Source organism: Podarcis erhardii (assembly GCF_964252035.2).
Source record: "Podarcis erhardii genome assembly, chromosome: 5".
NCBI lineage: Eukaryota > Metazoa > Chordata > Lepidosauria > Squamata > Lacertidae > Podarcis > Podarcis erhardii.
The window spans coordinates 39,899,168-39,914,598 of record NC_138509.1 but is presented as its reverse complement, the minus strand read 5'-3'; the positions used below and the strand labels follow the sequence as shown (position 1 = coordinate 39,914,598).

General features: G+C 45.9%; 1 protein-coding gene across 4 annotated transcripts in view; it reads left to right on the top strand.

Moving 5' to 3' along the window:
- Window positions 1-2,017: 2,017 nt before the first annotated feature.
- INPP5A (inositol polyphosphate-5-phosphatase A) overlaps window positions 2,018-15,431 on the top strand; it is a 236,756-nt gene continuing 223,342 nt past the window's right edge. The window contains exon 1 of one of the 4 annotated variants that reach the window (XM_081863314.1): window positions 2,018-3,005. In XM_081863314.1, coding sequence (XP_081719440.1) covers window positions 2,931-3,005 — 75 coding nt within the window. In that variant the 5' untranslated portion in view covers window positions 2,018-2,930. The remainder of the gene's footprint in view (window positions 3,006-15,431) is intronic. The other 3 variants (XM_081863316.1, XM_081863315.1, XM_081863317.1) reach the window with 3 other exon arrangements.

Genomic DNA, 15,431 nt, shown 5'->3' with positions numbered 1-15,431 from the left:
GACGATAAATGTGAAAAGACAGCTAAACCTCTCTGTGCAACTATTAAGAGCCCTGGGTTCTACTCTTGACTGGCTTTTCCAAGCACTTGTGCTGATGTCAATGGAATGTAGACTTGTGCTTGATTCAATGGCTGAATAGGGCACAACTGCCAAATATATAATGGAAGACAGAAAACTATCAGCCTGTATAAATTGGGTTTAAACGCCTCTCTGTGGTCAGCAGATCAAGACTCCCATGTGTTTCTTTAGTCTTTTAATAGGTAGTTTTAATTGTTTCATTCTGTACCCAATTCCAAAAAGTTACGGCAAAACAGAGCCAAATTTACCTTGAATTTGTGCACAAGGCATGATGTTCTGCAGTCCATAAAAATGTCAGGTTCCAGATGAATCACAGGGTAACATAGCCATGTATTCAGTATGAATGTCTGCAAAGGAGTGCCAAAAGTAGGTGGTCCTATAGGTGCTTTCTGTGATCAGGTTCTGCCTCCTATTGTTCATATAGATTCCTAAACACACATAATGTATGAGCAGTGCAATCCTATGCACATCTACTCAGAAGTGAGCTCCATTGAGCTTAATGGGACTATTTCTGAGATGAGTAAAGGACTGCAACCTTACTTATCAGTGGTGTAGCGGAGCAGGAACATGGGAGTACAGGAACACTGAGAGCAGGAGCAATTACTTCATCTGCCAGAGGTGATAATGAGGCTTTCAAGTTTTACTGTGACAGTAAAACAGATTATAACAGGAAAAATCAAGCTGAGTATGTGTGGTAGGCGGAAGAATAGTTTGTTAGTTCTTTCCTTTCCTTTGATGGGGTTCCTACTTGTTTGCAAGATCGGCTGCATTTCTAACTAAAGCAATCACCATGAATTCAGTGGAACTTTCTCCTAGTCAGTGATGCTTGGTACTGTAATCATAGGGCATGGCTGATCAGCAATTCAAGCACACAAAAGCATTGCGATACCACCCTTTGCTGGACCTCTATTCGATGGCTGCCAGCTGATCCTTGTATATCAGGGGATTGTGTTGTTGTGAGGGGGGGGGGGGTGTGCATATATATGAAGATATTGTGTACAGCTGTGGGGGCTCTCAGGATGAGCTCCCGCACTTCAGAATCTACTACGGCTAGTTAAGTCCATCAAAGGCAGTTGCATAGAACTGGGCTGCAAATATTTTAGGACAGGGCTGGTGGAGCATTGTCTCTATGTCATGCCTTTTCTTGGGAGTCAGGAAGCCCTTCTTTTTCCATAGGTACATGAAACAAAAGGAATTGTAGCTCAGTAGCAGAGCAGCTGCTTCACATGCAGAAGTACCAGGCAAAATCCCCAGGAGTTTTAGGTAGGGCTGGCAGAGAGACCAGTGCCTGAGATCTGAAGAGTGGATCCCTGTCAGACTATAATGACCAGTGATTTGACTCAGTCTCAAGCAGTTTCCCCTGCTTCTATATATCGAAAGTGTATTATACGACCCTTAATTAATTTCCTGAATATTCAGAACATCACTGCAATGATGTCATCTGTTTATGCAGAGGCAACAGGAAACCAGATGTCCTATCCTGGAGATCTCTTTTTTAACTGAGTGCTATACTAACGTCGAAACAGCACGGTTTCCCCCCTCGACTTTTAGTATAGGACGCAGAAGCCCAAGTTAATACAGTATTATGTAGATTCACACGGAGGGAAAAAATGCGTTGAAACGCTAGTTAGTAGAACGGCTGGCAGATTAGTTTCACCTGGCATTCAAAAGCACACGAGCGTATGGAAAGGTTCAACAATTGTGCGGCGTGCTCCTGCGTTAAACACATCCGACCCGGCGTTGCAGACGCCAGTTCCACAACCGTGCGAGTTGCGTAATTCGCTGCCTCTTCCGAAGGCGCGAAGCTGAAGAAACCCTCCGCCGATTACACACACAGACACAAACACACACGCCCCACTTCAGTGCAGCAAAAGCAACCGCAGGCCAACCTCTCCCTCCCCTCGCAACCCCCTGCACTCGAAGCACGTTACTGTCGCCCGTCGCCCTCCCCAATGTCGAAGCAGCAGCAGCAGCAGCCTGTGGCTGGGGACTGCTCGGTCGAGCCGCTCTAGCGGAGCGGCGTTGCCCTTTTAAGACGAGCCGTGTCAGGCCCGTGACGTCAGAGGAGTGCAGAGATCTAGTCGTCGCGGCTGCTGCTCCTCTTTCTGTTATTGCAGGCAAAGGCTGGGAAGAGGAGGAGGAGGAGGAGGACGAGGAAGAGGAGGGGTGGCTTCTCCGGCTGCATCGAGTGGTTCCTCTGCCTGGGCTGCTGCCCCCCTGGAAGCGAGGACGCCGCCGCCGCCGGGCACTGCCCCCTTGCCTGCCTTCCTCCCTCCCTCCCTCCCTCCGCCGAAGAGTTTCCTTTGTATTTCTGGAGGGCTTTGCCATGCACCAGGATCCGGCGGCAGCAGCAACGGCCAGCGGCAGGAGGAACTTTCCCAGCCGGAGCCGAATGGCTGAGAAGGGGGCGATTTAAGAGCGAAGTCCGCTTTCCCCTCCTGCCCGACGAGGCGGCGGCGGCGGCTGCAGCAGCAGCAGCAGCGAGGAGGGAGGCAGCCAGCCAGCCAGCCAGCGCGGGCGGGGTGGGGGATCACCCGGCCCCCCTTGAGACGGGGCGCTCAGTCCGGATGCCGGCGCCCCTGCTGCCCCCGGCGGGAGAAGTGCGAGGGTCTCCTCCCTCCGCTGGGGCGCCGCCAGCCGGCGCGTAAAGCTCCTCTGCAGAAGCCCATCCGAGGCGAGCACTTGGGCGAACTTCCCTCGGACTCTCCCCTCTCCCGCCGTCGGAGTGCACGGCCCCCTGGCCTCCCTGCCCGTGATTATTTCCGTGCAATTCGGAGGTGGGGTGCTGCTTCGTCGTCTATTTAAATACATACACGCGCGCGCGCACAGAGAAACTATTTGGGGCCAGGATCATGGCGATGAAAGGGACTGCCGCCAACACCGGGATCTTGCTCGTGACGGCCAACGTGGGATCCTTGTTCGACGATGTGAGTAGCTGGGCTGGCCAGGCGGCCGGGTCGGGGTTGGGGGGCTCCTCGCAAACGCCGCGCGCGCAGGTGGGGCCCGGTCACCTGCTGCAGATGGAGGCTCCGGGCGCGTTCGTGCGCCCTGGCTGCTTTGGGCAATGGTGGTTCTGTGTCCCCATTTCTCCCTGCTGGGGCATCGCTGGCGGAGTGGCTGCTGGCGACCATGACCGCGCCAGCCTGCCTACTTCCTTGGTGGCTCGGAAGCGGGGTGGGGGGTGGGGAAGGGGAGGAGGTCGGGGTTGAGCCCGGCGTGGCTTTTCTCCAGGTCCTAGCGCCCTTCCAGTGTCGGCTTCTCAGCGAGGAGAAAGTCCCACGGGCGGTTGGAAGGCAGCCCTGCCAAGCCGGAGCCCGTGCCTGCGCGGCGCCACTTCTGGGGATTGACGCCTTGCGCGTCAGACTGGGGATTCCCTTTGGGCCGCCCCGCTCAGGAAGCGGAGAAGGACGGAGGCGAGTCGCGCCGCCTCCCCGAGAGCGCACCTAGCCTGGCTGATCCGGCGCGGCCGCTCCGCTCCGCCCCGCCCGGCCCCTTAGGCGCTCTTCAGGAAGCGGCGCTTGGGGACGGCGAGAGGGCCGGGCCCGCTGTCCTCGACAAAGTTTTCCCTCTCTGTTCCTTAGCTGGGGCAGCCGCCCGCCGTTTGGGGGAGGGTGGATTGGCGGAGGGGGGGATGGGGGGGTCGCAGGACCTTCCCTCCCACGCACTTAACCCCCCGGCGTTACCCTTTTAATTGGTGCATCCTTTCTGCGGCCGCGTTGCCCATAGGTACTTGTGCAGCGTCTTGGTTCCAACAGCTTCTTCTTGTGGTTTCCCTGCAATACTTGCCTAGAGGCGGTTCACACACTTGTTTTGCATTACACGTGAGCAGGGCCGGTGGTCCTCAGCTGTATGATCTGGCGGAAGAATCAGATGTGTGGAACTAGGCACGGAGGAAAGCCCTGAAGTAATGACCACCGTAGAAGTATAGTATCGGAAGGGAGCACCTTGTCCAAACCTCCTGCCATGCGGGGTTCTTTTGCCCAACGTGGGACTTGAACCCACGACCTTAAGATCACCCAGTGTGAACAAGTGCTATATAAATGAAGTTGTGGGAACTGCCTTTTCTTTGGGAACTGCGTCTTGCTGTCTTGACAGACTTGGCCAGGTTTTGAAACCTTGGAGCATTTGGGAAACGAGAGATGGTTTGACCACAACAGTGTAAATGTGTGCGCTATCTACAACCAGATTTGCACTCTCAATTGTAGGAACATGTGCTTTTTTGTTGTTAAAAGTTTTTCTGAGAATGAAAAAAGTTAAGCTATGTCTTTGTTTTAGTTGAAAGAAGGTTATGCTTTTTTAAAAAAGTTGGTTGGAATTGTTAAAAAAAAGTCACTTTCCCTAGATAAATCTTTCAAATACAAATGCCCAGTGCCAAAAATAAAAGCTGGGGAAGGGAGAGCAGGGAAGAAGGGAGAGGTTAATTTGCAGGGAGGTGGCTTCATAAAAAGGTTTGTGCGCCAATGAGAGAAGTGGCTGCTAATTGCAAACTTCAGTATACAAAGGAATATGTACTAATGTTTGTTTTTCTTCCCTGTTCTATCTTTGTTTTGTTTTTGCAAGGAACAGCAGGTGCAAAAATAATGTTAATTGTGATGGGGATGTGTGTGTATCAATTCCTCCAGGGTGCTAGCCCTATTTATAATCATTTTTCCACTGTACCCAGGAAAGAAAGAAATCTTGTATTTCTGTTGGTCAAAAACATCTCCTCCATATCTGGGCATTCTGAGTTGTTATCTTGATATAATTTGAAGTAACTTACAAACCAAGAATGATTGGGGTTTCTAGATTTTGTAAATTGCATCCTATGAGGATTTGGGGTAAAATAAATTCAGGTGTAAAGTCTTTTTTTTAAATTAAAAAATAATTAATTATTAAGTTGTATCCTGGTCCTGGATGTGAACCCGGTGCACATGTTGTAGTAACCTTGCTTAATATCTTGTTCCAGATATTTGGGTAAAGGATGGCAGTTTTAGTTTTTAATGCCACTTCTCCAGTTTAGTTTAAAGTGTTGCATTACTAAAGTGTAAATGGAATGGTTGCATTGAATTTAGGTGGCTGTTCACATTTTAGGGGTCTTTGTTGCCTCCTTTATTACACTGACCTACTGCAGCACTTACAATACTTGGGGGTTAGAGGTTCTCCATAGGAGCTTTGCATGTTTTCTAGGCCTGAGACTGTAGTAGAATCACATAATGCTTTGTAATAACACATGCACTACTCACTTAGGACAAGTCCACACCATACACTTAAAGCACATGACCTCTCCCAAAGAATCCTGGGAGCTGTACTTTTCCTACTCATAGAGGTACAATTCATAGAACCATTAAAAACTAGTTCCTGGGATTCTCAGTGGGGTGGAAAGCCATGTGCTTTTAATGTGGGGGGTTAGATGCGGTTTAAATATATGGTGTGGTGTGGATCTGCCAGTAATCTAAACTGTTATGCATCTTAGTGCCCTTTCAGTCCGGTGCTCCAAATGCTTTGAAGCCTGAGAACTGGGAGGAAAATGAGCTTCCATTGGCTTCATTCATTCTCCCATGAAAGAACAAAAGATTACTGCAGAACATCCCACTAAGTGATCTTAGAAATATAAAGGGGGAAAAGGCTTGTTTCCAAGCCTCTGGGAAGTCTCCATGTGGGACATGAATACAACAGCTCTCCCCCATCATGTGTCTGATATTCAGTGATATATTGCTTCGCAGTCATGGCTAATGGGACTGTTAATGATTATTTCAGTTGAGTCTGGATAACTCGATGTCTTTCAAGGGCTCTAAGGCAGTAGCCCTCAGGAGATCCTGTGGCAGTGAATACCCTAAGTCAGGGGTAGGCAACCTAAGGGCCGTGGGCCGGATGTGACCAAATCGCCTTCTCAATCCGGCCTGCGGACAGTCTGGGAATCAGCATGTTTTTACATGAGTAGAATGTGTCCTTTTATTTAAAACACATCTCTGGCTTATTTGGGGGCCTGCCTGGTGTTTTCACATGATTAGAATGTGTGCTTTTATTTAAAATTCATCTTTGGGTTATTTGTGGGGCATAGGAATTCGTTCATTTTTTTCCCCCTTCAAAATATAGTCCGCCCCCGCCAATGGTCTGAGGGATGGTGGACTGGCCCACGGCTGAAAAAGGTTGCTGACCCCTGCCCTAGGTTAACTATGCATTGTGTAAAAACAGTGCTTCCTTTGGTTTGTTTTGAAATATGCTGCAACTCAGCTGTATACAATGTGCTATTTATTTATAAAATTCTCAAGATACTTTCTCACATGTTGATGTGAAAATGCTGGATTAAGCTTTGTTAGGTCAAAATCTATTTACCTAAAAGTTACTAAGATTTAGTTAAAAAAAAGTAGGCAGCAATGTTTGATTTTCACATGGCAATGGCGTTTCCATTTTAATGGCGTTCCTCTAACTGTTAATTTCCATGTTGCCTTTCAGCTGTCACACAATAGAAAATCCAGTTCTAGAACTATAGTGGAATATAGTTCATTACTTCAGCGTTATTTGCAAACAGATTTTTTTATGAAAGCAACTAGCACAGAGAAAACCTATAGTGCTAAACTTGGATTATAGTCTACTATATTCCCCCCCCCCAAAAAAATATACTTGTGCCAAATCCAGAGTAGAAAAGGATTATGGATCAGCGCAGCATTTGAAGTGGGGTAGTAATCCACCCCAATTACTTTTATCAGATGTAAATGAATCTGGCAAACTATTGAAGTGAAACCAGTCCATTTCCTCTCCCCACCCTGCAATTTAGCACTAAATGAGCAGCTTTTCTAGCAATAGGTCTTCATATCTGGTCCCAAATTCAGCGCAGGACTTGCCAGGTGTCAATCCTTACAGAAATGCCTCTGAAATCAGAGTCAAGATTAATTTATATTCTTCTGAGAAAGAAGAAGAATTCTCAATGAGTGTACATGACTGAGAATGAAAGAGTCCAGACAACTGAGGGAAATACGACTGGTCTGAGGAGTGTTTAGCTTCTTTAGTGGGGCCTGTAGATTGACTAGAAAGTTTTCATTGCCCAAGAACGTGCTGTTCCCATTGTTATCTAGAGGCCTGGTAACTCCTGGCTTGCTGAACCCAGTCTGAATGCCTCTAGGTATACAATCCCTGCTGACTGTTCTTAAGAGCTGCTCCTTGGTGTGTCTCCAGTAATTTATAATGCCACACAGAGACCGAGAACCAGGTTCCACTTTTCCTTGCATGTGTAATTTGCTAGCTGTGTTAGAATTAGAGAAAACATGCTGGGATTTCTTCTGCAGCATCCTTGCTGCATGGCCCATCTGGAGCTGGTTCCTGTGGGTTGGAGGTGGTACCTCTCAGGGGTGGCTGACACTTTTCAACAGAAAGCTAACATTGACCTGTAGCCCAACCCTCTGGGGTTTTTGGTCAAATGTGGGTGTACCCACCTCATGTGTCACTTAAGTAATGAGTGTTTGGAGATGTACAAATTCATTAAGAAGTAAGTCTTGGTGGTCGAAGGGGCATACTCCTCGGGAAATGTATACTGTACTGCATAGGATTCAAGCTATATTCTAAAACGGGTATCTTGTTCATATCTGAGTAAACATGTATGCATTTACCAGGCTCCCCAGACAGCCTGTTAGATTCTGTCTGGTCTTTATTGAGCGTTCATTCTGATTTGTTGGGTGGGGAGTGCACACAACGATTCTGATTTGCTTACAGGGCGTTTATAAGTCTTTATGTTGGTCATTTGTCAATCCCTTGCTTCTCGGTGCATTTCCTCATCACTTTCCTAACTGAAAAAGGTCTGCAGGGCGGTGGTCTTTTTAAAAATGGATTTGTTATGCTGGCTCAACAGAGTTTCTTAATCCACTTGAACTGTGTAAGCCTAAATTTTCCGGTGCACGTGTGAATCCCTCCCACAAAATACTGTCAGCCCAGAGGCACCCTTTGCTACACATGCCTGTTCAGTGATGCTCATATGTACCTAAAACAGGACATTGCCTATGCATGTGTAGAATATGGAGAGTAAGTTCATATGTACCTAAAACAGGACATTGCCTATGCATGTGTAGAATATGGAGAGTAAGTTCAGCCTAAAGCAGCTGCATGAAGTTCAGTGTTGGGTAGGGATATCAAGTAGTCCAAACATTTCTGGATCCCACCCCCCACCCCCGGTTCTTCCTTAGAGCTTGTTGCTGTTGGAATAAAGGCTTGGAAATTGAATGGTCAAAAATCTGGAATTGTGACAATAATTAAGAAATGTTATGAAGTGACTGGTTTCAAGGTCTTAAGCTCTGAGGTTTGACATTTATAAACTAGCAGATGACTACTTTGCAGGTTTCCTATTACTTGGAGCGGGAAAAAGAATCTATTGTGTATTTGACCCCGAGATTATGATAAGTGGTTGCACTTACAAATGAGGAACCACTACTCGTGGATGTGAACAATTCATTACATTTAAGAGATCTGACTGAAAATACATTTCCCCCCTCTTCCTGATTTTGTTTACAATATGGTTTTGATTAGCCGTAATAATCATTTGAGTATGGTTTTGTTATCTAATCTGTCTCGTATTAGAATATTGCTGAACTGAGGGTGTACTTGTTTGCCTTGCTTTTTTGTTTATTCCCATGGTTGATGCAAACAAGCACCAAAATGGTGACACACACGATGGTTTCTGTGCCCATTTATATACATCCTGAGCTGTAAAACTGCCAACTGTTTTCTCTTGTCTTAACTAAACTGTCAGATTACCATGGCTTCAGGTTTGTAGGAGAGAGACTGGGGAAAGATGCTAGCCGGTCATTTGCATCTACCTGTTTTGCTTGATGCACTCTCAAAGGAGAGAGGATTCTGCATCTACACTCTTCTGACTCCAGTATGTTTTTCAAATGATACCAAATGCCTATGGCTGCTGTTTCCGCTTCTTGAGAGGTGTATTTTTCCTCCCTGTGCATCTCTCTGAAGGGAAAGAATGATTGCACAGCTTCCCCACAGACTAAATGAATTTCACCCTTGGTTAACGGCTGTCTCTAATTTACAGCTATATAGCAGCATACACTTAAAATTTGGTTCTGCAGTACTTCTGACGGCTTGGTCAAAGTGCACTTGGTATTGGCCGACGTCTCGGCCTTAGAAAAGAACGAGAGAGAGTCTGGGGCAACTCAAAGGCTAACACATTTTAGTATTTTATAAGTTTTTGGTGGGTTAGGGTAGGCTGTAGTCTACAAGACCCTAGTCTGTGAAAGCTAACGCTGTAACATTATTATTTTTATTTATTGGTCTCATTCTTACACTTAAGTGCCTCACAGTAAAAATAAAATCAAATAACAGAGACATTACAATTAGGTTTTGTTTATTGCTGTTTTTATTTAAAATGCTACCCACTCCAAGTAAATTATAAGCCCAGTAAAGGCCACAGATTGCTTTTAAGGTTCCACAACACCTTTCATTTTTGTTACAGGCTCCTTGTCTGGAAATTCTTAGAGAGACTGTGATTGTTGTATGTGTCATTCATCAAATTGAAACTGACTTATCATGCTTCTGTTTGGTTAAATTTTATTTCCCACCTTCCACACAGACAAGGTTCTCTTTCATCCAGGCACTGATTGGACCTAAACTATCTTAGCTTCAGTGAAGTTCCTTCAAAGACCCAGACCCTGGGACTAATTCTCCACTGGAAAAGGGGGAGGGGAAAAAAAGGATTTACAGAACAATCCGGTATTCCAGTGGATGGGGAACCAGCAGAATGGCCGGAGCCACAGCCTAAGCATGCTCAGCCTGGTAGAGGATAAAATAACAACTCCATAAGGGGAAATTTGCAGGCATCCCTGGAAATCCCAGCACTACCCACCAACCAGGGTCCATACTGGCAGTGGCACCCACACGCTGTCCACATGCACAAATAAAGACAATGAACTCAAGACAATGGGGTACGTCCTTAGCACACATAGTGATATTGCATCCTCCGCAGTCCACAAACACATCCAGTAGTGATCCCACTGCTGGCACCCCTACAGTCAAGGGTTTAAACCTTTTTGTGCTCCTCACAAGCCCTGTGATAGTGTATGACATTGTGACAGGGTTGGAGAACCACATAGCACACAGCTCTTTTGACAGAGTTCTGAAATAATACACACAGCCCTCCTTGAGAAGGTTTCATGATCCACCCTGGGATCAAAAGGTTTAAGATCAGGTTTAGAAGGAAGCTAGTCTGCGGCTTTTAAATCGCTGTGGTATCTCTGGACTCTTAAGAGCCGACTGAGTGTAGTCCCATCTTTCTGTGTTAGCTCTGATCAGTACAGTTTGCAACAGCACCTGTGTAGTTTGCAAAATCTGGATCTTGTTCAGTGTTACGTTGTCTGTGCTTTGAGCAGGTGCGGATCCACTATGAAACTAATGAAGCTTAAGCTTCGGGGGCTCTAATCCTAGGGGGGGCCTCAGAAGCGACTTGCTTAAAAATGTAGGCCCAATTTGAGTTGTGCAACTCAAATTAATTTTTTGTTGTCTATATTTCAATAATTCCAAAGTTTGAGAGTCAGTAACACAGTAAAGGTAGCGTGTCAAAATCTGAGATTTAAAGCAAAATCTGAGATTTAGTAGGGGTGTGTGTGTGTATGGCGTTCTGTCATGGAACAACCCCATTGGAGAATATAACAGTGGTTACCCAGACCTCATTGCTGGTTGTGAAGGGCCTGCCATAACAGTTCAAGCTTCAGGGCCCCACAAATGTAGGTCCCCCATTGGCTTTGAGTCACGAGTTTACACGTCTTCATTCAGAGGCTTCTTTGATTTTGGAGAGTCTGATTTAGTGGTGCAAACTTCCATGCTTGGAGGAGGAATCTATGGGCTGGTCCCAGCCTGGGGCAACAGTTTGGCAAACCCTTCAAGGCCTTACTCCCTGGGAGGAAAATACTCTTGCTAAGCAACAGAGGGGAAGGGTCAGGTGACAAAAAGCAACAAAGCAAAAACCAGTGACATGGAGCTTCTATATGACACAAACACATAGCATGACAGTTCTCTAACCGCTCAGCTGCAGCAGAAGACAGTCTGCCAATGTAGCGGTTCTTCGGCCAAATCCCAAAGGCTGTCAGCTAACAGAACTCAAATACAGTGGTACCTTGGGTTACATACGCTTCAGGTTACATATGCTTTAGGTTACAGATTCCGCCAACCCAGAAATAGTACCTCAGGTTAAGAACTTTGCTTCAGGATGAGAACAGAAATTGTGCGGCGGCGCAGCAGCAGGAGGCCCCATTAGCTAAAGTGGTGCTTCAGGTTAAGAACAGTTTCAGATTAAGAATGGACCTCCAGAACGAATTAAGTACGTAACCAGAGGTACCACTGTATAGGATTAGGCCCTTCTTTTTTAAGTTGTTGCTTAACTGATTATTATTTTTTTAGTCTGCTGCTGTAAAATGATTGTTTCCACACATACCCTAGCATTGTGTAGAGAGGTGCCTTTCCTTGTGTCATATCATACTGGTTAGGAATTTGTTTATGGAGAAACGCTGTCTGATACACTATATCTTCTTTATTCTGACTTTGCTATGCATTTTCTTCACCCTGTTTTCTGAAGTTTCAAAATGAACAAACAAGCAAGCGAGCAAACTGAAGGGACATCAAAACAATTGTTTTCCTATCTGGGATGGGTGGGAAAATAAATTGTAGCAAATGGAAAATAGAACAGGAAGATTGAAATCCTTTCGCTTATTCTGTTTGCATATAGGGGTGATTGAGGTCCAAAACTAGGTATCAATTGCTTTAGCGTGCTTTTAATGCTGCTGGATGAGAAGATCTCAGGGTGGGGCTGGAGAAAGAGAGGATCAAGTTTTTGTTTTTCAGTGTAGGGAATTTCTAAAGGAAGGACCATGGTCCTTCAGTCTGCTGATCCTAGCACTTGATCTTTTGAGTACTGGGTTGGTGGCTTCTTCTGCCCTATGCTCCACTAAACCTGCTGTGTTTGTGTACCTGGTCATGGATCACAAGCCTTGGCATTTTATTATATGCATAGATCTTGCCAGCTGCATGATTGAGCCTATCCATGTGTGCGCAGCTATGTTTTGTCACCTCGTGCATGGAAGGCATATGCAGTCAAGAATGCTTGGGTATTTAAATTGTCTTCTGCATGACTCCTGTATTGTTGCTGATATTCTAAGGAAATTGCTGTGTGCTTCCCATTTCTATGACCAGTCAGAATTTTTGGAGGCATGGCTAGTTTATCTGGGATTGGCTTCCTTTGGATGGAGGCCTGGCTAGAAGACTGCCTCGAGTTTATTTACAAATATACAGTGCAGTGGCTTCACCACTTCTATAAGCAGAAGACCCACTGCCTCACATGAGTGAGACACCTGTGCCCCATCAGCATTCCCCAAGCTGGTGCCCTCAGTTGACTGCATTGCCCATCAGTCCCAGCCAGCATTGTCCAATGGTCAAGGGATGGTGGGAGTTGTAATCCAAAACAGCTGGAATACGCCAGTTTAGAGAAGGCCATTCTAAGCCTTCCGTTCACTCACCATGAGTCTGTCTCTTTGTCATTCTGAGTCTTTCTCTGTATTCCCTGCTCGCACAGATCTAGCTTACATCAGTCTGTGTGTGTCTGTGTACGAGTCCCATTCATGGGGAGTCTCCCAACTGTTTCCTAGCCTTTACCTGCAAGTTCCCCAACAAAAATGTAGCTGGTACAGCTTGGGCACTGATCCTTGTGTAACGTACTAGATCATTACCTGGAAGCTTTGCCTGACAAAAAGGGTGTCTGGCAGGGTTTGAGCAGCATTCATAACACTGTTATTAGCCGCCAACCAGGTGACATTTGCATAAGGAAAAACAGTTCAAAATTTGTCCAAAAATCAATTTTCCAAACTGAACTGTGTGTTCGTTTTTTAAGGCAAGGGGGAATTTTTGAAAAAAGAGAATATGCCAATCATCAGTGTGATGCTTACACACCCACCCACCCACCAGATTTTATAACTACGGACTGCTCCATAACTATCCATATTGAAATATGAATGCTTTATGTTCTTATCTCTTGTGGCCCAGTGAGTTGTTAGGTGTTCAACAGTCTTGTAAATAGCTGCTTCCCTGGTTGCTTGTTGTGATGGTTAAGAATTGCATCTGGGTGACCAGAAAGGAAAACACAAGTACACACACTTGTTTTAAAGGATCCGTACTAGTGACAAGTAAAAACATGTCGCTTTGCTGTTTGCTCTGAGTTTTGACTTCCCCTTGAAACCTTCTGTGGGTGGCCTTGTGGTCTTTGGGGCCTGAACTCAGCGGTTCTTGCAGTAGCTGAGTAACTTTCCCCCCATTGGCCTGTGTGTGGTATTCGTGGTGTGTTGTGTGGCAGTAACAGGGGTGCATTGGAGCAGCTATAAGGAGTGTGGTTGCTTCTGCATTTATATGACAGTGCTGCTTGCCATGTGGGGAGGGCATTTGTACAGCCTATAAATGCAACATTCCTCCAGCACGTGAGAGAGGGAGAGAAATGGCTGCCCTGCAGCCTTCATTCATGCAATGAAGAAAGCTACTGATGACTTTAACATGGGCTGTTGACTAGAGTTGTCAGCTGGTTGAAGAGTTATTTTGTGCTTTCAACAGCAGCATGATGTACAGACACGGGCATGTGATAATAGTCTGCTTCTGACACCTGAAAAGTGCAGTCTGGCCAATCTGTGTGACCGGCATGCCAGCCTCAACCCCAGTATCTCCTGGCAGCAGGAATGGCTATCCAAGTGATTACGTTCATAAATCAAAATTATGCAATCAATCCACATACAAAATTATTGGTAGTGATTTATAACTGGTCCTGCTTGACCCATTTTTCTTTTCTCTTCTCTTCTCTTCTCTTTTCTCTTCTCCCTTCTTTTGCCAGATCAGCATTACCCTCTGAACCCAAGCTGCTTGGTTCTTGCTTAGTTCCCATATCTTGAGAGTGTGAGGCCCTGTACATTTAGGGATAGAAAGGTGGTTTGGGGAGCTTCCTTCCAATTCCAAAGTGCATTGCATAAGCCTTCTCATACATATACATGTATCCGGCTGCTGTCCGGGGAGTCCCTGAGTAATACCTTTGACTGTCCCTGAGTAATACCTTTGACTGAAATAATCTGAGTTTAAGATCCAGAGAAGAAACCTTCATGGCTGACACTGCAGCTTTTTGCTGCAGCAGGTGTAGAGGGGAAGAGAGATTCCTGTTCCGCTGTTTTGTTTTTCGTAAGTTTGCCCAACGTAATAACGCAGAGTGAATTCATAGGCAAACCTGTGCACCTTTCCCAAACGTCTCAAACATTGTGGAGAAACCATAGGACATCAGGAATAGCTGCCTCCCTCAAATAAAAATAAGTGCAGTAATTCTACCTAGAGGTTACAACAGAAGTTAGGCTCTCCGTGTCTAGACAGGGGTGCAGCTGGGCTACTAGTTGAAGCTGATAGAAAAGGCACTCCATCCCACCTAGGCCCCTTGAGATTCAGGCATCAGTAATTCCACCTAAACATTAGGAGGAACTTCCTGGCAGTAAGAGCTGTTCGACAGTGGAATTTGCTGCCAAGGAGTGTGGTGGAGTCTCCTTCTTTGGAGGTCTTTAAGCAGAGGCTTGACAACCATATGTCAGGAGTACTCTGATGGCGTTTCCTGCTTGGCAGGGGGTTGGACTCGATGGCCCTTGTGGTCTCTTCCAACTCTATGATTCTATAATTCTATGATTCTATGATTCTATGAATTCTGCTAAATTACACTCCTGCACCTTCAGTGTCATCCCATCCCGAGCAGGCCTCAGTCTTGCCTGGATTAAGCATTAAGTGTGTGTTACGGGGGGAGTGCATGTTTGCTTAATGCTCGCATGTCAGAGTATCCCATATAGAAATCTCAAGTGGATACTGGATTGGTGCGGTCTCTCTGCATCCCTTCCAAAGGCTTGAGCTAGCCTCATACAGTTAATTCGTAGAGCTTGGGTTTATTTGTTTTTTAAGATCAAGAATCTTGGTGGACGTTAGTTATTTTTCTTTTATAAAATGAGCCGTCGCCACCTCATTTTCAGCCATGTTTGCGAACTGTAAGTCCTTTGGGATGCCAAAATGCAGGTCCCCCTTACAGACCTCTTCTTCTACTTCATTGCAGCAAGCTGCCTAATTTTAGAGATCTAGCAATCCCCATGGGAACCGCAAAACTAATTTTCCCATAGGAACATCTGGCAAAGTAAACTTTACTTCGTATTAGACGTATGTTTTGGGGTTTTTTAAAAGCCTGTTATCTGTGCTGGCTTTTGGCTTGCTTCCCTCTTATGCCCCTGCCCCCACCCCCATTACTATAATTTTATTTAACAGCTGAAACACCCGAGGATTAGTCTCTGCGCTGCTTGCACACAACTTTATTTGCTGACGTGTCTTTG